This window comes from Moschus berezovskii, chromosome 5 (genome assembly GCF_049115385.1).
Source record: "Moschus berezovskii isolate FMDL1 chromosome 5, NW_MosBer_1.0, whole genome shotgun sequence".
Classification (NCBI taxonomy): Eukaryota; Metazoa; Chordata; class Mammalia; order Artiodactyla; family Moschidae; genus Moschus; species Moschus berezovskii.
This window is the reverse complement of record NC_142464.1, coordinates 73,854,433-73,878,973: the sequence shown is the minus strand read 5'-3', so window position 1 is coordinate 73,878,973 and position 24,541 is coordinate 73,854,433. Positions and strand designations below refer to the sequence as shown.

At 35.7% G+C, this 24,541-nt stretch overlaps 1 protein-coding gene across 1 annotated transcript in view; it reads left to right on the top strand.

Moving 5' to 3' along the window:
* The window catches only part of GABRG1 (gamma-aminobutyric acid type A receptor subunit gamma1), a 90,133-nt gene that overhangs the window by 14,773 nt on the left and 50,819 nt on the right, over window positions 1-24,541 (top strand). The window contains exon 2 of the mRNA XM_055434615.1: window positions 9,414-9,562. Within this exon, the coding sequence (XP_055290590.1) occupies window positions 9,414-9,562 (149 nt within the window). The remainder of the gene's footprint in view (window positions 1-9,413; window positions 9,563-24,541) is intronic.

Below are 24,541 nucleotides of genomic sequence, written 5' to 3'. Positions count from 1 at the left end.
GTGATTAATTTATGGTAGAGTTAAGCACTGAATAGACTGGAAGCACAGGGGGGAATACACTTCCTTTCTCCCTCCTCAGATTTCCAAAGCATTCCTCTCCAGTGCCTTAAGTGATGGGTCCCAAATTCTTTTGTGCTTATTATGTAATCACAGAGTTGATTGAACTATCATTTCACCTCTGAAGGTTCAAATCTGTAACACTGTTATCTATCACTCTTACTTATTTTGCTTCCTTACTGACATTTATGAACAATGAAAATGATTCAGCATCACTACCCTAAAAAGAACTCTATACTAAAGAAATAAGCTGTGAGAATATAAAGGCAAAAAGAAGAAAAATAATTAAATTTAAAAAATTTTATTTCTCTGAATTTTAAATCTAAAATCAGTACCTATAAATACTCTTTAAAAGTTAGCTCTTGTAGGCTTTGACTTTAAGATATAGTCTACTTAGAAGCATTAGAACATTATATTTCTTCCCTGGTACCTGTCAGTTGACTTATGGAAATGTATCTGATGTTTATAAAAAAACACTAATTTGTCATGAGCAACAGTTCACCGACGCAGCCTGGCTTTTGAGTTTCATCTGCACTGTCTTAACAGATTAATGGGAGGGTCTTCCTCAGGTGTCAGAACAAGGACACCTGCATTGAAATCAACTTTATATGAACTATATACAGGGTGACTATACAATTTATAATTCAAATTAGGCTTTTGTGAGTAAAAGAGGGTACTATTTGTAATTATTCTAGGATAACAGGTGTAAATAAAGATTGTCCTGGGCAAATCTTGATGAATGTTTACCTTATTTATGAAAAATAGTTTATATTGATTGATTGACTTGTTTTATATATATATATTTTTTTCTAGCTGTAAAGATGAATTATTTCATGATTATATACATATCTTGTCTATACTTATCTCTTAGTTATCATAAGTTTAAACTTTTACTTATTGTATTAGGAAGAGTAATATACTCATTATGTATTTTTACATCAAATAATTTACTATATATTTACTATAATCAGACTTGTAAATGTATTAAAATAGCTTCAGTTCAGTTTAGTCGCTCAGTCGTGTCTGACTGTTTGCGACCCCATGAATCACAGCACGCCAGGCTTCCCTGTCCATCACCAACTCCCGGAGTTCACTCAAACTCACATCCATTGAGTTGGTGATGCCATCCAGCCATCTCATTCTCTGTCGTCCCCTTCTCCTCCCGCCCCCAATCCCTCCCAGCATCAGACTCTTTTCCAGTGAGTCAACTCATCGCATGAGGTGGCCAAAGTATTGGAGTTTCAGCCTCAGCATCAGTCCTTCCAATAAACACCCAGGATTGATCTCCTTTAGAATGGACTGGTTGGATCTCCTTGCAGTCCAAGGGACTCTCAAGAGTCTTCTCCAAGACACAAATACAGACTGATTCTTTACTAGCTGAGCCACAGGGAATCCCAAAAATACTGGAGTGGGTAGCCTATCCCTTCTCAGTGGATCGTCCCAATCCAGGAATCGAAACAGGGTCTCCTGCATTGCAGGTGGATTCTTTACCAACTGAGCTATCAGAGAAGCCTGATATTGATACAGGTGACTCAAAAAACTTTCTTTAGTAACTGGTCACAAGGGTCAATTAAGGAATGTGAGAAGCAAAAGCCTCAGAGAAGCAGATGTCAAGATGGGATTAGACATGTAAGAGATTTTTGAGAGAAATGCCCAGCAGGGTAAAGGAGAGGAAGTGGAAGTAAGCAGAGAGAGCCTCCAGATAATGATGGAGATATGACCCTTATGAAAGTATAGGGCAAAGAAGATGTTTGATTCAAAAGAGTCTCAGAAGAGAGTGCCCTCTCAACAAGCTTTAGTCAGGCCTTCTGGATTCATCCAACCAAAGTTGCCCTGTAGAGAGGTCCCTCGTCCTGCAGGAATGGGTCTGTACTACCATGGCCACAATGTGGAGTTATTGCCTGAAAGCTGCCTGGGGGAGCTTGGATTTGGTGCAGACACAGTGCTGGTCCAGAGAACTGGCACATGGGCTGTCAGTAAACATATTCCCATCCTGGGAGAGCTGAGTGGCAACTTTTTAGGGCTGCCATATTCACTTTCCTGGCAGAGTATAAAGCTCTATTTCTCTCCATAAAAACCTCTACTTAATTATTTAATTTTTATGATTAAAAATTTATTTCAGGGCATTATCTGGTTTGTAGGAAGAGGCAGTTCATTTTTAGGTAGGTATTAATGTAAAATGAACTGCTTTTCATGTATTTATATTACAAAATTATACAAAATTTTAGCAGCATACTATTAATATACAGAAAAAATTAAATTTTCTATAGCTTCATGAGTGTAGAACAGTTAGTGTATTCATTATGCTACTTTCTTGTTAAATATTTAGCTATTTTATACCTAGGGTTTGATAAAAACAAATTATTATGTGTTACTTTGCATATAGCATTCAATTATGAAAATAAATTTATATTTTTACAAACACCACAATCACCAATTGAATGGATAAATCCATTAGACACTATAGGCATATAATAATTTACTTAAACATGATTTTACTGTTTAAAGTTTGTGCCACTATATACAACATTGTGATAAGCATCTTTGTATATAATGGTTTTCTGTATTGTTTGAATGTGCTGTGCTATGCTTTGTTGCTCAGTCATGTCTAACTCTTTGAGACACCATGGACTGTAACCTCCCAAGTTCCTCTGTCCATGGGGATTCTCCAGGCAAGAATACTGGAGTGTGTTGCCATGCTCACCTCCAGGGGATCTTCTCGACCCAGGGATTGAACCTAGATCTCTCACATTACAGGTGGATTTGTATTGTCTGCACCACAAGGGAAGCCCAAGAATACTGTAGTGCACTACAGGCAGATTCTTTACCAGCTGAGCTACCACAGAAGCCCAATTGTTTGAATAGTTATCTCCTTTAATAGAAAATAATGTCATCTAGGGGTTTCCCTGGTGGATCAGTGGTAAAGAATATCCCTGACAATGTGGGAGACTTGGGTTTGATCCCTGGGTTGGGAAGATCCCCTGGAGGAGGAAATGGCAACCCACTCTGGTATTCTTGCCTTGAAAATCTCAAAGACAGAGGAGCCTTGTGGGCTACAGTCCATGGGGTTCCTAAAAATCGGACACGACTTAGTAACTAAACAATAACAACAACAAGATCATTTAGATCATGAATACAGTTTTATTTGTCTTTATGTATTCTGTAGTTAACATATTTGTAGCACTTGTTATTTCTGCTATAAATGAATGAAAGCATTGGATTGAAGATTAAGCATACCTGTTAGAAAATCTTTTTAATCAGAGAGAGCATGTGTGATTCTTGAAATTATCATTCTAACTTCTCAGAACTCAAGGCAGAGATAAGCATCCTACACATGCACAATCCAAATGCACTTGCTAACTATTTATCACAAGTGTTGTCTTCTTATAAATCAGAAGACTCAAAATTCAACCACACTGGATTGTTTAATAATGATAAGATACCATGGAAATGAGTCTTCAAACTAAATCAATCTTGTTTCAAATTCTGCCTCTATTGTTTAATAGTGTGGGTCCTGGAAATTCCATATATCTATTTTTTCTCATTTGTAAAATAGGAATAGTAATATTTATTTAATAGGATTACTCTGTATTAAATAACATAACTTAATATGGAAGAAACCTTGCACACAGTTCTGAAAACATAATAGGAACTTAATGGTGCTTTACTGACACTCAACAGTTGATAATAACAATGAAAACATCAATCATTAAAATAAACAAATTATAAAATTATATACTGAGGAGTCTATGTATTTCCACTAATTGTAGAATTATATTTATTCAAATTATTTAAAAGAAATGCTTGAGAATGAGTCTAGAAATTCCCAGGGAAATTTCCTAAGAAAATACTACTTGTTTCCCCCAAATGAATGTTCACTCAACATACGTAAATGTTACAGATCTTCTAGCCTATGAAATACAGTGAGACATTGATATGCTATACAGACTATGTTTAACTTATTACAAGTGTTTTTTAATCCACAAAATAATACCAATATGATATTAAAGTAGTTAATATTCTGAAGACAATTTAGAAAATGTAGAAGAAAACATAGAATAATGAACTATTAAGATAATGAAATTTCCTTTCTGTTATTGCCAAAAATGAGGAAAGTTAGTTTTGTAATATCATTGAGGTAAATTTTCATATTACCCCTGAGCTTTCTGGGAAAATGGGAATATACATCAATGCAAGCATGTACTTTTGGGATTACCAAGATTTTGTTGCCCTAAAAATTAGAGAAAGCTTTTATATTTTCTGGGAACATCCATTTGACTACAATCATATTGCAAAGAAAAATCATGTTCTTATATGTGTAATGATCTTCTCTATCCATCAGATATTTTTTTATACAACCAGGGTTTAAAGCTAGATGTATGCCGTAAAGTTTTGGTTATTGACAGTATCTCAGCAATTCTAATTTCATAAAATTTTGCTGGGGCACATACCAGCAAGGATTTCTAATACTTCAGTATTTTCGACTACTTAGTTGATAAATGAATGTATCTATGTACATATATATACCTTTTATTGAGAGAAAATAAATTATTTGAAGGAAATCATATAACTATATTCCAGTAGTATATACTTTTTAAGTTAAATACAGCAAAATAATTATGAATGAATGCTTCATTAAAAATCTGTTAATATACCAGGAGTATAAAATTTGTACACTGTGGTAATAAACTACCCCCCAAGTCTCAGTAGCTTACAAAAGGGATAAAATTATATACTCTAGTAATAAACTACTCCCACCTCTTAGTGTCTTACAATTCTAAATGTTTATTTCTCACTCAGGCTGTGTGTCCATTGTAGGTCAACTGTGGCTCTGTTCAGGTTGCCTTTACTCTGATAGACAAGTCACGGAGTAGTAGCCTCTGAGTGTGTCTGCGTCTTTTCACAGAAGGAAAGGAGAGATATGGTGAACATGCATTGACATCAGATCTTCTGCTCGCTAGTGGCGCATGTTACACATTCCATTAGCCAAAACAAACTACTGAGCCAAACTTGAGTTTAGTGGGTCAGGGATGTATAATTCTCTTTGAGAAAGGAGAACTCAGGTCACATGACCAAGTTAGAAGCCAGTGAAGTGAAAACTATAGTTATCTGACAGGAAGAAGATGAGAAATATTGGGAAGACTAATACATCCCGTTATCTGTTAATAACTATCAATATAATGACTGTGAAGATGAAATGAGGCACAAATATTTCAAAGGTTTAAGTTTTTATTTACAATGTTAATTTATACTCTTTAAAAGGATAAAAAGGGTGAATGTTAGCTAAACTTAGTGGTAGTCATCTTGCTGTATACATAGATCAAATCATGTGTTGTACCCCTTAAATATATACAATGCTGTAAGTCAATTATATATCAATAAAACTGGAAAAAAATGATAAAAGAGTTAAGGGCTGCATTAGTTAAGATGTTTAGGTCCACAGCAAAAGAGAGCTGAATGAATAGGATAGAAATGACAACTAAAGCTATTATGATAAACTTCAATATCTATTGTGAGAGGGAAGCCCATCTCTGAAACATATGTAAGTAAATAATATATTATAGATTTACCTAATTTTACCAATATAAAAGTTTATATATATATTTTCACTGGGGACTAAGATTTACTAAAGGTGAGGGTAAGTCTAGGATTATCTCACTCAAATGATGATCAGGTAATTCATGGGTAATAAAGATGAATAATTTTTATCCTGGTGGCTCAGCTTCCCTAGTAGCTCAGCTAGTAAAGAATCTGCCTGCAATGTGGGAGAGCTGGGTTCGATCCCTGGGCTGGGAAGATTCCCTGGAGAAGGGAACGGCTACACACTCCAGTATTCTGGTCTGGAGAATTTCATGGAATATACCATGGACTGACAAAGAGCAGGACACAACTGAGCGATTTTGACTTTTCAAAGATAAATATATTACAACTGAGGCTTCCCAGGTGGCACAGTGGAAAAGAATCTGCCTGCCAGTGCAGCAGATGCAAGAGATTTGGGCTCAATCCCTGGGTTGGGAATATCCCCTGGAGTAGGAAATGGCCACCCACTCCAGTATTTTTGCCTGGAAAATTCCATGGACAGAGGAGCCTAGTGGCTAGAGTCCAGGGAGTCACAAACAGTTAGACATGACTGAGAGACTGAGCTCACACACACACACACAAATTACTACCACAATATGTTTCTAGTATAATTCATAAGTAAGTTAAAACTTTATGCTTGTCAAACACACAGGTATAGGAGGAAGCATTAGCTATAGGACCAGGGTTTGAGTTTCAGTTTTGCAAACAAATGAGTTTGTACTTTTTTTAGTTCCCTACAAACTTCAGTTTCCTCTTTACAAAATAAAGGCAATGGGTTACTTGATCCCTAAAGTCTAAATTCTAGTCCTAAAATTTGATAATCAGAGTTTTCAATTATGTATATATGGAGAGTGAGACATTCACTTATGATTTGAAAAGACAATCTTCAACCAAATTGTTGGAATAAATGTCTGGGGTCTGGGTTCTTCTGACTTAGAAGGAAGAAGCATCAGTTTGGTCAGTTCAGTCACTCAGTTGGGTCCAACTCTTTGCAACCCCATGGACTACAGCACTCCAGGCATCCCTGTCCATCACCAACTGCCGGAGCTTACTCAAACTCATGTCCATTGAGTCGGTGATGCGATCAAACCACCTCATCCTCTATTATCCCCTTCTCCTCCCAGCATCAGGGTGTTTTCAAATGAGTCAGTTCTTCGTACCAGGTGGCCAAAGTATTAGAGTTTCAGTTTCAGCATCAGTACTTCCAATAAATATTTGGGACTGATTTCCTTTAGGATGGACTGGTTGGATCTCCTTGCTGTCCAAGGGACTCTCAAGAGTCTTCTCCAACAACACAGTTCAAAAGCATCAATTCTTCCACGCTCATCTTTCTTAATAGTCCAACTCTCACATCCATACATGACTATTGGAAAAACCATAGCCTTGACTAGACAGACCTTTGTTGGAAAAGTACTGTCTCTGCTTTTTAATATGCTGTCTAGGTTGGTCATAAATTTTCTTCCAAGGAGCAAGTGTCTTTTAATTTCATGGCTATAGTCACAATCTGCAGTGATTTTGGAGCCCCCCAAAATAAAATCTGTCAATGTTCCCATTTTTTCATCATCAATTTGCTATGAAGTGATGGGACGAGATGCCATGATCTTAGTTTTCTGAATGTTGAGCTTCAAGCCAACTTTTTCACTCTCCTCTTTCACTTTCACTAAGAGGCTCTTTAGTTCTTCTTCGCTTTCTGCCATAAGGGTGGTGTCATTTGTGTATCTGAGGTTATTTATATTTCTCCTAACAGTCTTGATTCCAGCTTGTGCCTCATCCAGTCCAGCATTTCTCATGGTGTACTCTGCATATAAGTTAAATAAGCAGAGTGACAATATGCAGCCTCGACAGACTCTTTTCCCAATTTGGAACCATCTGTTTTCCCATGTCCAGTTCTAACTGTTGCTTCTTGGCCTGCATACAGATTTCTCAGGAGGCAGGTAAGGTGGTCTAGTATTCCCATCTCTTTCAGAATTTTCCACAGTTTGTTGTGATCCACACAGTCAACGGCTTTGGCGTAGTCAATAAAACAGAAGTAGATATTTTTCTGGAACTCTCTCGCTTTTTCGATGATACAGCAGATGTTGGCAATTTGATCTGTGGTTCCTCTCCCTTTTGTATATCCACCTTGAACATCTGGTTCACATACTGTTGAAGCCTGGCTTCGAAAATTTTGAGCATTACTTTACTAGCTTGTGAGATGAGTGCAGTTGTGCCGTAGTTTGAGCATTCTTTGGCATTGCCTTTCTTTAGGATTGGAATGAAAACTGACCTTTTCCAGTCCTGTGGCCACCGCTGAGTTTTCCAAATTTGCTGGTGTATTGAGTGCAACACTTAGACAGCATCATCTTTCATGATTTGAAATAGCTCAACTGGAATTCCGTCACCTCCACTAGCTTTGTTCATAGTGACCCTTCCTAAGGCCCACTTTACTTCTCATTCCAGCATGCCTGGCTCTGGTGAGTGATCACACCATCATGTTTATCTGGGTCATGAAAATCTTTTTTGTACAGTTCTTCTGTGTATTCTTGTCACCTCTTCTTAATATAGTCTGCTTCTGTTAGGTCCATACCGTTTCTGTCCTTTATCGAGCCTATCTTTGCATGAAATGTTCCCTTGGTATTTCTAATTATCTTGAAGAGATCTCTAGTCTTTCCCATTCCATTGTTTTCCTCTATTTCTTTGCATTGATCACTGAGAAGGACTTTCTTATTTCTCCTTGCTATTCTTTGGAACTCTGCATTCAAATGGGTGTTTCTTTCCTTTCCTCCTTTGCCTTTTGCTTCTCTTCTTTCACAGCTATTTGTATAGCCTCCTCTGACAACCATTTTGCCTTTTTTCATTTCTTTTTCTTGGGGATAGTCTTGATCGCTCTCTCCTGTACAATGTTACGAATCTCCGTCCATAGTTTTTCAGGCACTCTATCATATCTAATCCCTTGAATCTCTTTGTCACTTCCACTGTATAATAGTAAGGGATTTGCTTCAGATCGTACCTAAATGGTCTAGTGGTTTTCCCTGCTGCTGCTGCTGCTAATTTAAATCTGAATTTAGCAATAAGGAATTCAAGATCTGAGTCACAGTCAGCTCCCAGTCTTGTTTTTGCTGACTCTATAGAGCTTCTGCATGTTTGCCTGCAAAGAATATAACCAATCTAACTTCGGTTGACCATATGGTGATGTCCATGTGTAGAGTCTTCTCTTGTGTTGTTGGAAGAGGGTGTTTGCTCTGACCAGATGTGTTTAATACTTCTTCCCTTTATTCTTTGAACTCTATTTCACTCATCTTTCCTTGCATTTTACTTGCATTTTAAATACAGTTAATAATTAGTTTTAATTATTACAACTTTCCTATATATATTCACCTTTTAATTTTTATTTTAGTGTCTGGTTTTGAATCACTGTATATGACTCTGCAGATTGTGGTCTGCACAAATCTAAGGCCACTGCTTACACTATCATCTGCATGATCTCTGTCGTTTACACTATCATCTGCATGATCTCTGTCGTTGTAAATGACAGTTGTGGGATGGCAAAATTTTATTCTTTTTATTAATATTACCTGATTATTCCTTGTATTGATTTCTTCATTTTTGAATATTATTGAAACAGGACAGTTCATATGATGAAGGTATTAGGTATTAAGCTTACTTAGTATAAGATATTTCTAATGCTTTTTTTTCACCTCTTATTACTCCCATATACAATGTTAGCAACCTTAAACTATTTTTTAAAATCCTTATTTGACTGAACTATCATACAAATTTTTCTTTGAATTCCTTAGTGTTGATAAAGCAGATGATGAAGATGATGAAGACTTAACAGTGAACAAAACTTGGGTTTTGGCACCAAAGATTCACGAAGGAGATATAACACAGATTCTCAACTCCTTGCTTCAAGGCTATGACAATAAACTTCGCCCAGATATAGGAGGTAAGTTTGAGTAATCATTCTGGGATTTTGGTGCCTATGAAAGCCACACTTACTGCTGTTACTTTAATCATATCTCATATTTCTTGATTTTCTGACAAATGTTATAAACTGCTAGGTTTGACAATTATTGGTTGGACTGGTACTGCTTCGAAAGATTCACAGTTTGATGTGGGAAGAAAGATTTCTGAATATTTTTGATGTCATTATTTTACAACTGCTACAACAAAGGGTGAAATAGCAAAGTTTTGATAAATTGGCCATCAAAGTTTTGATGAAATGCTAAGAGATATTTCATTATATACAATATTTCAAATGAAACTAAGGGTTCTAATTCTGTACAGTACTGCTGCACTGTCTTAGATAATGCAGAATTATAAGCCTTGAGAGTGTATTTAGCGTAGGTAATCCAACTTTGTTCTTCATCAAAATTGTTAGTCTTAGTTCTGCGCATTTTTGTATACATCTTATAATGTGATTAACTTCTCTTTCTCCCATGACAATTTAAAACAAAGAAGCAATATACATTAATAAGTCAGCAAAAATTTTTATTGAAATTGCATTCAATCTATGATCAATATAGGGAAATTGAAATATTACCATATTGAATTTTTACCAAACCAAATTCATGATCATCATATATCCTTCCATGGGTATTCTATTTTTATTAATGTTTTCTGAAAGAAGTTCTGAATATATTTTGCTAGATTTAATTATCTATATTTGGAGTTTTTGATATAAGCATAAATAGAATTTTCAAAAATTTTATCTTGTAAGTTTTTATTAGCAGTGTATGGAAATAGAATAGACATTTTGCTATCTATTGTATCCTTAACAGCCTTGCTAAATTTATCAACTTTATTAAATGGTGATTATTACAAATAATGACTACTTTGCCAATAGTGTCTATTTTTCAACTAATGAATTTTTACTTCATTTTCAAAAATTTTGCTAGGGCTCTTTCTTCCTCTCTAATGTTTAAAATGACTTCTTTGCATCTTTAGAAACAATCATATTGTCATATTTTTCTCTTTAATCTACTAACCATTTTTTCTATAAATTTGACTGATTTTTAAAACATCAACCAAATTTGCATGTTTATAATAAATGTCACTTTGTTGTGACATGGTAAGATATTTAAAATATCACTAGATTCAATTTGATAATATTTTGTTTTATAATTTTATATATATGTTCAGGAAGAAAATTAGTTATTTTACTTAAAAAAAATTTTTTTTTCAGTTATAGAGTCAAGATTATGCTAGCATCTACCAATGAGTTATGTTTCCCCATTTTTCTGTTCACTGAAAGAGTTATTTAAAATAGATACTGTTTCTTTTGAGAAATTTGAAAAGATTGTTTGGTAAAATCATGTTGACCTAGAGTTTGCATTTTAGGAAAAGATTTTAACACTTCAATTACTTCAATAATCAGTTTTGGTGGGCTTTTAAGGAATTTAAATTTACTAATGTTAAATTGTTTCATAAAAGTTGTGTGATATTTTTAGTGATTTTTAGCACTAAGGATTTTTCCCCTTTGTCACTCATATTGATAAACTATTCTTTCACTTATGAATAAATCTTGAAGGACGTAAAAACTTTTTATCAGTTGTCATGAAATCAAATATTGGTTCTGTCAAATTTCTTTGTTGGAAAATTTCTTAAATGTTACTATTTTGTTTATTATGTTAATTTATTGTCTGTGTATTTAATTTCCTGTGTTCCTACATTGTTTTAAATATTTCATTTCAAAATAGAATTTAGACTTAGTAAAATACTATCTGGGCTTCCCCGGTGGCTCAGCAATAGAAAGAATTCTCCTGCATGTACAGGAAATGTGGGTTCAATGTCTGGGTCAGGAAGATTGCCTCGAGAAGGAAATGGCAATCCATTCTAGTATTCTTGCCTGGAAAATCCCATGGACAGAGGAACCTGGAGGGATACAGTTCATGAGGTTGCAAAGATTCAGACCTGACTAAGCGACTCAACAACAACAAAATGCTATCTATACATGGAATTCCCATAAACCTTTTAAATGTACTGTTAATATTCATGTAATCATAGAACCATTACCTAAATCAATGAATTAGTAGTATCAATATAATAATATTAACCAATCTATAGACCTTATTCAAATTATGCTAGATGCTTCACTAATGACCCTTTTTTCTAGTTCAGAACCCTAACCAAGATCACACATTGCATTTTGTTCTCATGTCTCCATACTCTCCTCCAATCCGGTATAGTTTCTTAGCTTTTCTCTTTGGTTCATGAACTTGATACCTTTAAAGTATATTAGCCAGCGTAAACCACTCAATTTCTGATATCTTCATTATTGAATTGTGCTTAAGCATTTTTGCCAAGAATATCACAGACTGGTATTTTGTGCTTTTCTGCACGTGTGCTCACAAAATGAAGCAGGGCAAAGGCCAACAGAGCTTTGACAAGAGAATATACTGGTCACAGCAAACACCCTCTTCCAATAACCCAAGAGACAAATCTACACATGGACATCACCTGATGGTCTATACTGAAATCAGATTGATTATAAACTTTGTAACCAAAGATGGAGAAGCACTATACAATCAGCAAAAACAAGACTGGGGACTGACTGTGGCTCAGATCATCAGTTCCTTATTGCAAAATTCAGACTTAAATTGAAGAAAGTAGGAAAAATCACTAGGCCAGTCATGTATGACCTAAATCAAACGCCTTACAGTTATACAGTGGAAGTGACAAATACATTCAAGGGATTAGATCTGATAGAGAGATTAGATCTGTTAGACCAAAACAATCCCAAAGGAAAAGAAATGCAAGACGGCAAAGTGGTTGTCTAAGGAGGCTTTACAAATAGCTGAGGAAAGAAGAGAAGCGAAAAGCAAGGGAAAAAGGGAAGGATATACCTGAATGAATGCAGAATTCAAGATAAGAATATGAAAGAAAAGAAGACCTTCTTAAACGAACAATGCAAAGAAGTAGAGGAAAAAAATAGAATGGGAAAGACTAGAGATCTCTTCAAGAAAATTGGAGATATCAAGGAAACATTTTCTACAAGGATGGGCACAATAAAGGACAGAAACAGTAAAGACCTAACAGAAACAGAAACGATTAAGAAGAGGTGGCAAGAATACACAAAAGAACTATACAAAGATGTCTTAATGACCCAGATAACCAGTATGGTGTGTTCAGTTACCTAGAGCCACACATCCTGGAATGTGAAAACAAAGCCAGTGAGGTGATGGAATTCAAGCTGAGCTATTTAAAAATCCTAAAAGATGACTCTGTTTAAGTGCTGCATTTAACGCCAGCAAATTTGGAAACCTCAACAGTGGGCACAGGACTGGAAAATGTCAGTTTTCATTCCAATCCCAAAGAAAGGCAGTGTCCAAAAATATTCAAACTACCATAAAATTGTGTTTATTTCACATGCTAATAATTTTATGCTGAAAAACCTTCAAGCTAGGCTTCAGCAGTACATAAACCAAGAACTTCTAGATGTACAAGATGGATTTAGAAAAGGCAGAGGAACTAGAGATCAAATTGCCAACATTCATTGGATCATAGAGAAAGCAGAGAATTTACAGAAAACATCTACTTCTACTTCATTAACTATGTTAAATCCTTTGACTGTGTGGGTCACAACAAACTGGAAGATTCTTAAAGAGATAGGAATAACAGACCACCTTACCTGTCTCCTGTGAAGCCTGAAGCAATAGTTAGAACCTTACATGGATCAAGTTGCTGGTTCAAAATTGTGAAAGGAGCATGACAAAGCTGTGTATTGTCACCCTGTTTATTTACCTTATACGCAGAATACATCATGTGAAATGCTGGACTGGATGAGTCACAAGCTGGAATCAAGATTGCTGGGAGAAATATCAGTAACCTCAGATATGCAGATGGTGCCATCCAAATGGCAGAAAGCAAAGAGTGTCCTGATGATGGTGAAAGAGGAGAGTGAAAATGCTGGCTTGAAACTCAGCACTCAAAAAATTAAGATCATGGTATCTGGTCCCAGCACTTCACAGCAAATAGAAGGGGAAAATGTGGAAGCAGTGACAGATTTTATTTTCTTGGGCTCCAAAATCACTGCAAATGGTGACTGCAGCCACAAATTTAAAAGTCACTTGCTCCTTGGTAGAAAAGCTGTGGGAAGCCTAGATAGTTTATTAAAAAGCAGAGACGTCACTTTATTGACAAAGGTCCCTATAGTCAAAGTTATGTTTTGTCCAGTAGTCATGTACGGATGAGAGAGGTGAACCATAAATAAGGCTGGGGTGGTTTAGTCGCTAAGTCATGTCTGACTCTTGCGACCAAATGGACTGTAGCCTGCCAGGCTTTTCTGTCCATGGGATTCTCCAGGAAAGAATACTGAAGTGTGTTGCCCTTTCCTTCTCCAGGGGGTCTTAACTGCCCAGGAATCGAACCCTGATCCCCTTCATTGCAGGCAGATTTACCAACTTTACCAACTGAGCAATGAGGGAAGCCCCCTAATGAAGGCTGAGCACCAAAGAATTGCTGCTTTCGAATTGTGGTATTAGGGAAGACCCTTTAGAGTTTCTTGGACTGCAAGGAGATCAAACCATTCAATCCTTAGTGAAGTCAACCTTGAATATTCATTAGAAGGACTGATGCTGAAGGTGAAGCTCCGATACTTTGGCCATCTGATGCAAAGAGCTGACTCGTTACAGAGGACCCTGATTCTGGGAAAGATTGAAGGCAGGAGGAGAAGGGGACAACAGAGGAGGAGATGGTTGGATGGCATCATCAACTCAATGGACATGAATTTGAAAAATACTCCAGGAGATGGCCTGCTGCAGTCCATAGGGTCGCAAAGAGTCAGATATGACTTGGGGACTGAACTACCATCTCCTATAACTTGACTGTTCTTTCCTTTCAGGTTTGCATCATTTCCTGAGCATATCCTTTCCTTTCTAGCACATAAGATATTTCAGGCTCATCTTGATCCAGGAATGTAATTCACTATATCTCTAAAAATTTCTGGTTCCACTTTTTGTAGAATGATGTTTAGAAACCAAAATCTGGGTACTTGGTTTTGGTGGTGGTTTAGTCGCTAAGTCATCCAACTCTTATGACCCCATGGACTGTAGCCTGCCAGGGTCCTCTGTCCATAGGATTCTCCAGGCAAGAGTACTGGAGTGGGTGGCCTCTTCCTTCTCCAGGGAATCTTCACAACTCAGGAATCAAACCTGGATCTCCTGTTTTGCAGGCAGATTCTTTACCAATTGAGCTATGAGAAGCTTCCCTGATAGCTCAGTTAGTAAAGAATCTGCCTGCAATGCAAGAGATCCTGTTGGATTCCTGGGTTGGGAATATCCCCTGGAGAAGGGATAGGCTACCCACTCTAGTAGTCTTGGGATGCCCTTGTGGCTCAGCTGGTAAACAATCTGCCTACAATATGGGAGACCTGCATTGGGATCTCCTGGAGAAGGGAAAGGCTACCCACTGCAGTACTCTGGCCTGGAGAATTCCATGAACTGTATAAGTCCACGGGGTCGCCAATGTCAAGACACCCCTACTAGGGTCCTTGGTATATTCCTTAATATTGAGGGTCATTGCTTCTTGACTTCACTGGACAGATGGAGAAAATATATGTTCTACCTACACATTCACAGACATTCCTGTGTGTATCCATGTGCACATGTATTATGAACTATGAGCCCAAACCTTTCACTTTTCCTTATATGTAACTTCTTTTTTCCTACAAATAGGTACCTGGTTCTCATCTTCCCATCATATATGTTCTTATTTGTTCAATTCTAATCAATACATAAAGTGGTTCTATAATTTTAATAGTTCTGTTAAAAATTAACTAGCATAAATAAAGCATTCATGTACAATTAGTTTTGTGTTTATCTTTGAAGTATGTAATGAAAACAGTTCCCCAAAATTACTTAGTTCTTTTCTTCCCTATCCCCATTTGGTGGTGTTATGTTACCCATTTTTTAACAGTTTGGTTTCAATGTTACTGATTATATTCCACTTTGAATGGAATCCATCTATGTTTATTTTAAGCATTGTATGGTTTTATTTCATTTAATTCCCTAATGCACTCGAACTTTATCCTGTGTATAAAGTATGAATCTAATTTTTATCTTTTTCAAATGGCTTTTCTGTTGACTCAGCATGATTTATTAAAAAGTCAATCTTTGCTTCCATTATTTGAGATGTCAACTGTATATTTTCTTATGTATTTTAGTTATTTATGACCTTTCTATTCCATTCTCTTACTTGTTTTTCTATTTATTTGCCACTACACTATATTAACAGTAGAGATTCAACAGTATTTTGAGACTAGTAATGCCTTGTATTTTAATGCCTGCCGTAAAGCTGGCCCCACCTCATATTTTCATTTTAGTTTGTTTTTCCTTTTACGTTTTCCTGGCTATTGTGTGTCTTTATGTATATATATATATATATAAAAGCTTTATTCCTGTATACAGTAACAACAAGTTTAGTTCCACTTGAAAAAGATTTATTGGTATTTTTATTGAGATTGTGTCAAACTTGTGAATTAACTTTGGGAGAACTAGCATCTTTATAACACTGAGTCATTTAAAACAGAAACATGGGCTGTCTGTCTAAATCTTCATGCTTATTTTCTCTCTGGAATGTTTTAAGATTTAGTCATTGATTTTTTTCACATTTGTTAAATTGAATCCTAAATATTTAAGTTTTTCTTCTGTAAATGGTATTTCCTCGAGCATTATGTACTCTGATTATTGTTTTTGTGTTTCAGTGCTATTGATTTATGAATGTTTATTTTATATCTTTTTACCTTAATCAATTTTTGTTAGTTTAAGCATTATTTCTTTTCAAAATTTTGCTATCATACCATATGCAAAAAAATCTTTTTTCTTCACCAATTCATATGAAACTAATTGAATTCTCTTGTCTAAAAACATTACAATGCCTAATATAATAAATAATAGTAGAGATAATGGGTAACTTTGCCTTGTTCTCATTCTCAGGGAAATGATTCAAGTATTCCTTTATATGAATATTCACATTAAGAACTTATCCCTTGGTTCATTTGATTTAGTTTTAAAATCAAGAATCAGTGTTGAAATTTTTCAGTCTTTTTCAACATTTATGGAAATAAGTTTGAGTTTTACCCTCCTTAAATCTATTAGCATGGTGTATAATAGTAATTGAAACTATTTGAAGTCTGGACTAAAGATATACTTATCAAAGTGTTGAATTCTGCTTGCTAATATCTTATTTAGTATTTTGCATTGGTATTTATAAGTGATATTCATCTTCTATTTTATTTTTGAGTAACGTTTTCATGTTTTGTTATCCTTTTACATTTGTTTAATGAAAGGGTATTTTCCTTCATTCTCAAAGGTCTAGTACTTTTTAAAATTAATTTTTATTTGAGTATAGTTGATTTACAATGTTGTGTTAATTTCTGCTGTACAGCAAAGTATGTCAGTTATATGTATACATATATCCATGCTTTTTTAGATCTATTTCCATATGGGTCATTGCAGAGTATTGAGTAGAGTTCTGTGTTCTATTTATTAGAATCTTATTAGTTATCTATTTTATAGATAGCAGTGTATATATGTCAATTTCAATTTTTTCCAATTTATCCCTCCCAGCTGTATCCCCCTTGGGATCCATCAGTTTATTGTCTACATGTGTGACTCTATTTCTATTTGTGAATAGGTTCATTTGTACATTTTTTTAGATTCCATATAAAAGCCATATCATATAATCTTTATTTCCTTCTGTCAGACTTACTTCACTCAGTATAACAATCTTTAGATTCATCCATGTTGCTGCAAATGGCTTTTTTTTATGGCTGAGAAATATTCTATTGTATATATGTACCATATCTTCTTTACCCACTCCCCTGTTGATGGACATTTAGACTGCTTCCTTGTCCTAGCTGTTGTAAATAGTGCCACGCTAAACATTGGGGTTGGGTTTCCCTGGTGGCTTAGCAGTAAAATAATCCATCTGCAATGCAGGAAATGCATGCAGGAGATGCAGGTTCAATCCCTAGGTTGGGAAGATCCCCTGGAGAAGGAAATGACAACCCACTCCAGTTATTCTTGCCCAGAAAATCCCACAGACAGAGGAGCCTGGCAGGCTACAGTCCATGGGGTCACAAAAGAGTCAGACATGACCTGGCAACTAAACAAAAATGAAAAGAACATTGGGCTACATGAATCTTTTCAAATCATGCTTTTCTCCAGATATCTACCCAGGAGTGGGATTGCTGGATCATATGGTAGCTCTATTTTAGTTTTTAAAAGAGTTTCCATGCTGTTCTCTGCAGTGGCTCTATCAATTTAAATTCCCACCAACAGCGTATATACTCCCTTGTTTCCACACCCTCCCCAGCACTTATTGTTTGTAGATTTTTTGATGATGGCCATTCTGACTGGGGTGAGATGATACCTCGTAGTTTTTATTTGTATTTCTCTAGTAGATAGTGATGATGAATGGGGCCTAATTAAGCTAAAAGCTTTGGCACAGCAAAAGAAACCATAAACAAAATGAGAAAACATCCCTCAGAGTTGAAGAATATATTTGCAAATGAATTTACTAACAAGGGATTAATTTCCAAAATATAGAAACAGCTCATGAAGCTCAATATAAAACAAGCAAACAACCCAAACAAAAAAATGGCAGATCTAAATAGACATTTCTCCAAGGAAGACATACAGATGGTCAAGAGGCATGTGAAAAGATGCTCAACAAAGGTCTAACACTTTCCTTGTCCAGGTGTTAGCATTGTCTGATTCTTGGAAATTTGGTAGAATTCCATTATAAATTCATCCAGGTCTTGTGCTATTTGGAAATAGTTAATCTTTTGGTCATTTTTTTTTCTGCTTCAATGTTTAGTTCCTGTTTGTTATTTCCTATTTTATATTTTGTATTATTACCCCATTTTTTCTAATCAAGAAAATTATGAGTGGATTTTTTCAGGATTTCCATTTATTATAATAGCAAATGAGTTCTAGTGGTTTTCTGTTAACTGTCTCATAATTCCTACTCTGTCTTTATTATAACCTTCATTTTATTTTATTTTGTATTTTATTTTGTTTTGTGTTTTTTGAGCTTGAAATCTAATGATTTGTTTTCCCTCTTTAAGTTTTGGTGTTTACCGTCTGTGTTTCCCCCTTTTATTTTTTTCCATGTGTATTTTACCTCATAAATGTTGTTGTTTGTTGTTGTTTAGTCATTGTGTCTTACTCTTTTGTGACTTCATGGACTGTAACCCACCAGGTTTCTGTCCATGGGATTTTTCAGGCAAGAATACTGGGAAGGGTTGCCATTTCCTTTTCCAGGGGACCTTCCAGACCCAGGGATTGAACCTACATCTCCTGAATTGAAGGCAGATTCTTTTACTGTTGAGACACCAGAGAAGCAAAGGTGGCTGCATTTTATTTAGTGTAGAAATATTTTGTGTTATAGCTTCATACTAACTTGTGGATTTAAACATTAAAAAGATAACTTATTTGTCACCTATAAGCTTTTTGGGAGTTCCCTGGTGGCTCAGTGGTAAAGAATAAAAACTGCCTGCCACTGCAAGAGACACAAGAGACATGGGTTCAATGCCTGGGTTGGGAAGATTCCCTGGAGGAGGAAATGGCAACCTGCTCTAGTATTCTTGCCTGGAAAATCCCATGGACAAAGGAGCCTGATGGGCTACAGTCTATGGGGTCACAAATAGTCAGACATGACTGAGCACAGAAGATCAGAAGGCTTTTTTTTATTTTTTAATCTTTTTTAAAAAATTTATTTATTTTAATTGGAGACTAATCATTTTACATTATTGATCAGTTTTGCCATACATTGACATGAATCTGCCCCGGGTGTACATGTGTTCCCCATCTTGAACCCCCCTCCCACCTCCCTCTCCATCCCATCCCTCTGGTTCATCCCAGTGCTTTTTGACTTACATTTTCCTTCATCTGATATCAAGATTTTGCTAATCCTTGTATTCTTACTGTTTCCACTTGCCTGTATCTTTTTGTCCTCATTAATTTTTGCTTCTGTTGACCACTTTGTTTCAGCTATGTCACTTGTTTGCACCATGCCATTAAGTCTTGTTCTGTAGTCCAAGATAAAGACAGTTAGGTCTTTTTCTTTTAACAGATGATTCGATTCCATTATATTTGTCAATATGACATAGGTTTGTTCTCAATTTTTCATAACATTATTAGTCACAGTTACTGTCTTTCTATATGAGATTCGATTATTTGCACTTTAATTGATAATGTTTATATTTCAGTATTTTCAAAGCTTTATATTTTTGTTCTAATTTACCTTTACAGTTTTAACTTTCCTAATGGGCTTAGTCCCCTTTTTTAAAGTCTTTGATCTTTCTATTATCAGATGATTTTGGTATAATTTAACTCCCACCTATTATCTATGAAACAGCAAGCTTTTCTAGGTTTTAATTTTTCCTTTCCAAAGCTTTATTATTTTTAGTTAACATATTTTCTGCTTTACAACAACATATAACAATTTTAAATAGTCTCACATCCTTGTCTCAATCTTTGTTTTAGTATTTGATCTGCATTCAGTTCAGTTCAGTTCAGTCGCTCAGTCGTGTCTGACTCTTCGCTACCCCATGAATCACAGCACGCCAGGCCTCCCTGTCCATCTGCATGGATATGTATTAAAAGGCTCACCATTAGCATTTTTTTTTCTGCTATTTTCCCAATTCTCTCCAATCTAGTGTATTTTTTGAGACGCTTTTCTACGTTTAAACTCTTTTTAATGACTCAGTACTTGAAGGACACATTGGCTGCATATGATATTCTTAGTTCAGGCTTTCTTTCACTGAGATTTCTTTTATTAGACTGTTTCAGAGTTGACATGCTTGGTGTGTTTCTTTTAAAAAATATATATAGTTGAGATACAATATTGTGTCAAGTGTACTACTTTGCGGTTGGCATTTCTTTACATTATGAAATGGTCACCATGATACATTTAGTAATTGTCTGGTCCCATAAGATGTAAAGCTATTATTGATCATATTCTTTATGCTTTATATTATATACCCATGAATTATTTCTATAACTTTAGATTTGTACCTCTTAATCCCTTTCACCTATTTTGTCCCTACCCCACCACTCTCCTTTCTGCCAATTAACTGTTTTCTGTATCTATTAGTCTGCATTTGGCAGGGAGGAGGGGTTGTTTGTCTGTTTTTTAGTTACACATATGAGATTAAATTTACTTTGTTTTTCTCTGATTTATTTCACTTAGCATAATACCCTCAGAATCTACCCATATTGTTGCAAATGGAAACATGACTAATGATATTGAACATCTCCAAAGGGATTAAAGGTCTAAATGTAAGATGGGAAACTATAAAACTCCTAGAGGAAAGCACAGGCATATTAGTCTTTGACATAAATCATAGCAATGTTTTTTCAGATTTGTCTCCTAAAATAAAGGAAATAAAAGAAAAACTAAACATATGAGGCCTAATTAAACTTAAAACTTCTGCACAGCGATGGAAATAAAAAACAAAATGAAAAACTACTAAATAGGAAAAAAAGTAGTTGCAAATGATCCGACTGACAAGGGTTTAGTCTCCAAAATATAATCACCTCATACAGCTCAGCATCAGAAACGAACAACCCAATTAAAAAATGGGCAGAATAACCATCTTTAATTTTTTAAAGACCCTCCAGACTGTTTTCCTGTAAAGTGGCTCTACCAATTTCCGTTCCGTTCCATTCCGTCGCTCAGTCGTGTCTGACTCTTTGCGACCCCGTGGACTGTAGCCTACCAGGCTTCTCTGTCCATGGGATTCTCCAGGCAAGAATACTGGAGTGGGTTACCGTTTCCTTCTCCAGGGGAATTCCTAAAGATAGTTCCCTGGGCTTCCCAGATGGTGCTAGTGGTAAAGAACCCATCACCAACGCAAGAGACACAAGAGACACGGGTTCAAAGTCTGGGTCAGGAACATCCCCTGGGTAGGAAATGGCAACTCGCTCCAGTATTCTTGCCTGGAAATTCCATGGACGGAGGAGCCTGGTGGGTTACAGTCCATGGGACCACAAAGAGTTAGACATGAGTGACTGACTAAGCACACACACTTAGAATACACTAGGGCTTCTTTTTCTCTACATCCACACCAACCCTTGTTATTTCTTGTCATTTTGATAAAGTCCTTCTTGCAGACATAAGGTGATACCTCAATGTGGTTTTGGTTTGTATTTCCTTGATATTAGAGATGCTGGACATTTTTTCATATGTCTGTGTGTCTTCTTTGGAAAAACATCTATTAAGGTTCTCTGCCTGTTTTTTAATTAGGTTTATTTTTTTGATGTTGAGTTGTAGTGTCATTTTTGAGAAAATCTGATGCCAATACAATTTTCTTGCCCTGGTTATTGATTCAATCTCTGTTTTATGAAATTTAGAGGACTTTATGGATTTTTCTTTGCCTTTCAGCTGGATACTTTTGTTAAGATGTACCTTAGAGTTGTTCATTTTGGGTACCATTTTTTCTGGGTAATCAATGTCTTTAAAATGAAATTTTAGGTTTTCTTTCATCTCTGGATAGATTTATTTATTTATTACATTATAGTGTTGAATATTGGTTTTCTTTAACTGTTTTGGTTTTCTTTTTAAGCTACAATTACAGGTGTGTTAATCATAGCTTTCTATTTTCTTTCATTCTCTTTGAATTCTCTCTTTACTCATTTATATTCTCTTGATATTTTCCTTGTCTTTTATTCATTATTTTTAGTTTATTTATTTATTTTTCTATCTTATAATATTGTCTTCCATTTCTTTCCTAAGTTGAATAAATTTCCTATTCATCTCTTCCTATGTACGTGTTGTACTGGGGGAATGGCACATTTTTAGTTTCTGAATTTCTGATACAAGGAAGTTTTTCTTATCCCCAAGTGATTGCTTGACTATGTGTAACAGTTTTTTTTTTTTTTTTTTCTGCTTATGTGTATTGAGGGGATTTTCCACAGTTAACTTGCATTGGATCTTGATTTCTTATTTCTTCAGCATTTTGGTATGGATCCTTTCCTTGCTGTTTTCCTATTTCTTTTGGCTGTTTATGAGTGTTTTGTAAGATTACTAGTTTATCTGTATTTCTTATGTCAGTAGAGCAAAACCTCAACTTTGAATGGATTCGTTGTTGTGGGTTGTGTGTGTTTGGTTCGTGGTGAGTGAGGGGTTGCATGGTTTCCAATATATTGGCTGTCTTTTATTTTTTTGCTGTACGATCAATTTTATCCAGATTTTATTTTCCCTCAGTTCATTCCCTCTTTTGAATTCATCATCTAGTTATAATTTTATTTTCTTTTTACATTATCTTATTATATGCACAACTGTTTATCAACTTTAGTGATTAAAATATGCCTTCTTTATTAGATTTACTCATACATTAGTAACTTTAGCATGATTTAAGGACCTCACAAGCCATTTACTACATAAACTCTAGTCCTTATTTTTTTGCTATTACATTCACATATTTTCATTTTATATTTTGGAATACTACAAGAAACTATTATTTTTAAATGTTGAACAACAATTAACTTTAACCAAGAAATTACTCTTTCTGATATTCTTTCCTCTTTTCAGTACTGTATTTCCATTTAGAAACATATGACCTGTAGTATTTCTTTTGGTGTAAGTCTCCTGTCAAAAATTTATTTCAGTTTTTATATGAAAATACTTTTGTGTGGCCTTCAGTTTTGAATCATATTTTCAATGTACGCAAAACCCCAGAATGGCCATTATTGCCTTTTCAAAATTTATACACATTACTCCATTTTCTTCGATTATTTCTGTTTAAAATCACTTTTAAGCATTCAGTTCAGTTCAGTTCAGTCTCTCAGTCGTGTCTGACTCTTTTCCATCCCATGAATCACAGCACGCCAGGCCTCCCTGTCCATCACCAACTCCCAGAGTTCACTCAAACCCACCTCCATTGAGTTGGTGATGCCATCCAGCCATCTCATTCTCTCTTTCTGGAGTTATTTCTCCACTGATCTCCAGTAGCATACTGGGAACCTACCAACCTGGGGAGTTCCTCATTCAGTATCCTATCATTTTGCCTTTTCATACTGTTCATGGGGTTCTCAAGGCAAGTATACTGAAGTGGTTTGCCATTCCCTTCTCCAGTGGACCACATTCTGTCAGACCCGCCACCATGACCCGGCCGTCTTAGGTGGCCCCACACGGCATGGCTTAGTTTCATTGAGTTAGACAAGGCTGTGGTCCGTGTGATCAGATCGACTAGTTTTCTGTGATTACGATTTCAGTGTGTCTGCCCTCTGATGCCCTCTCGCAATACCTACCATCTTATTTGGGTTTCTCTTACCTTGGTCATGGGGTATCTCTTCACAGCTGCTCCAGCAAAGCGCATCCTAAATCAACTTTAGGTATTTTATCAAATTTGACAGCATCTCATCTATTTTCTCATAGTTATATTAAAGTCTTTGATAATCACAATAACTTGATTACTTGTGTAACTTTCAAAAAATTTTTGAAAACGTTATGTCTTGGTTAAAGGTGATTTGCTTCTGTTTCATGAAATGTGTGTTAATTTTTTATTGAATGTCACTAAGGCATATTAAACACAATAGATATTCTAGATGATATTATTTTCTGCAATGTTCATGTAATTTGTAGCTTGTGTAGTCAGACTGAGTTTGGCCAAACTTCATTTGGCCAAAAGTGGTGTATTTTGTTTTGTAAAACTTTCATTTCTCCCAGAGCACAGTCATTTGAAATTTCTCAACTTATAGCCTGAGGGTTGTACTAGGATTCCCTCTCCTTGGTGGCCTTGCTGCTGCTGCTAAGTCACTTCAGTCGTGTCCGACGCTGTGCGACCCCATAGACAGCAGCCCTAGACTTCTCTAAATAGCCAGAATCTCTGCATATTAACTTAGAGTTCAGAAGCTGATTTATATTTGTTTCCTTAGCATCACATGTGCACATACACAATTTAGGAATTAGGACATGC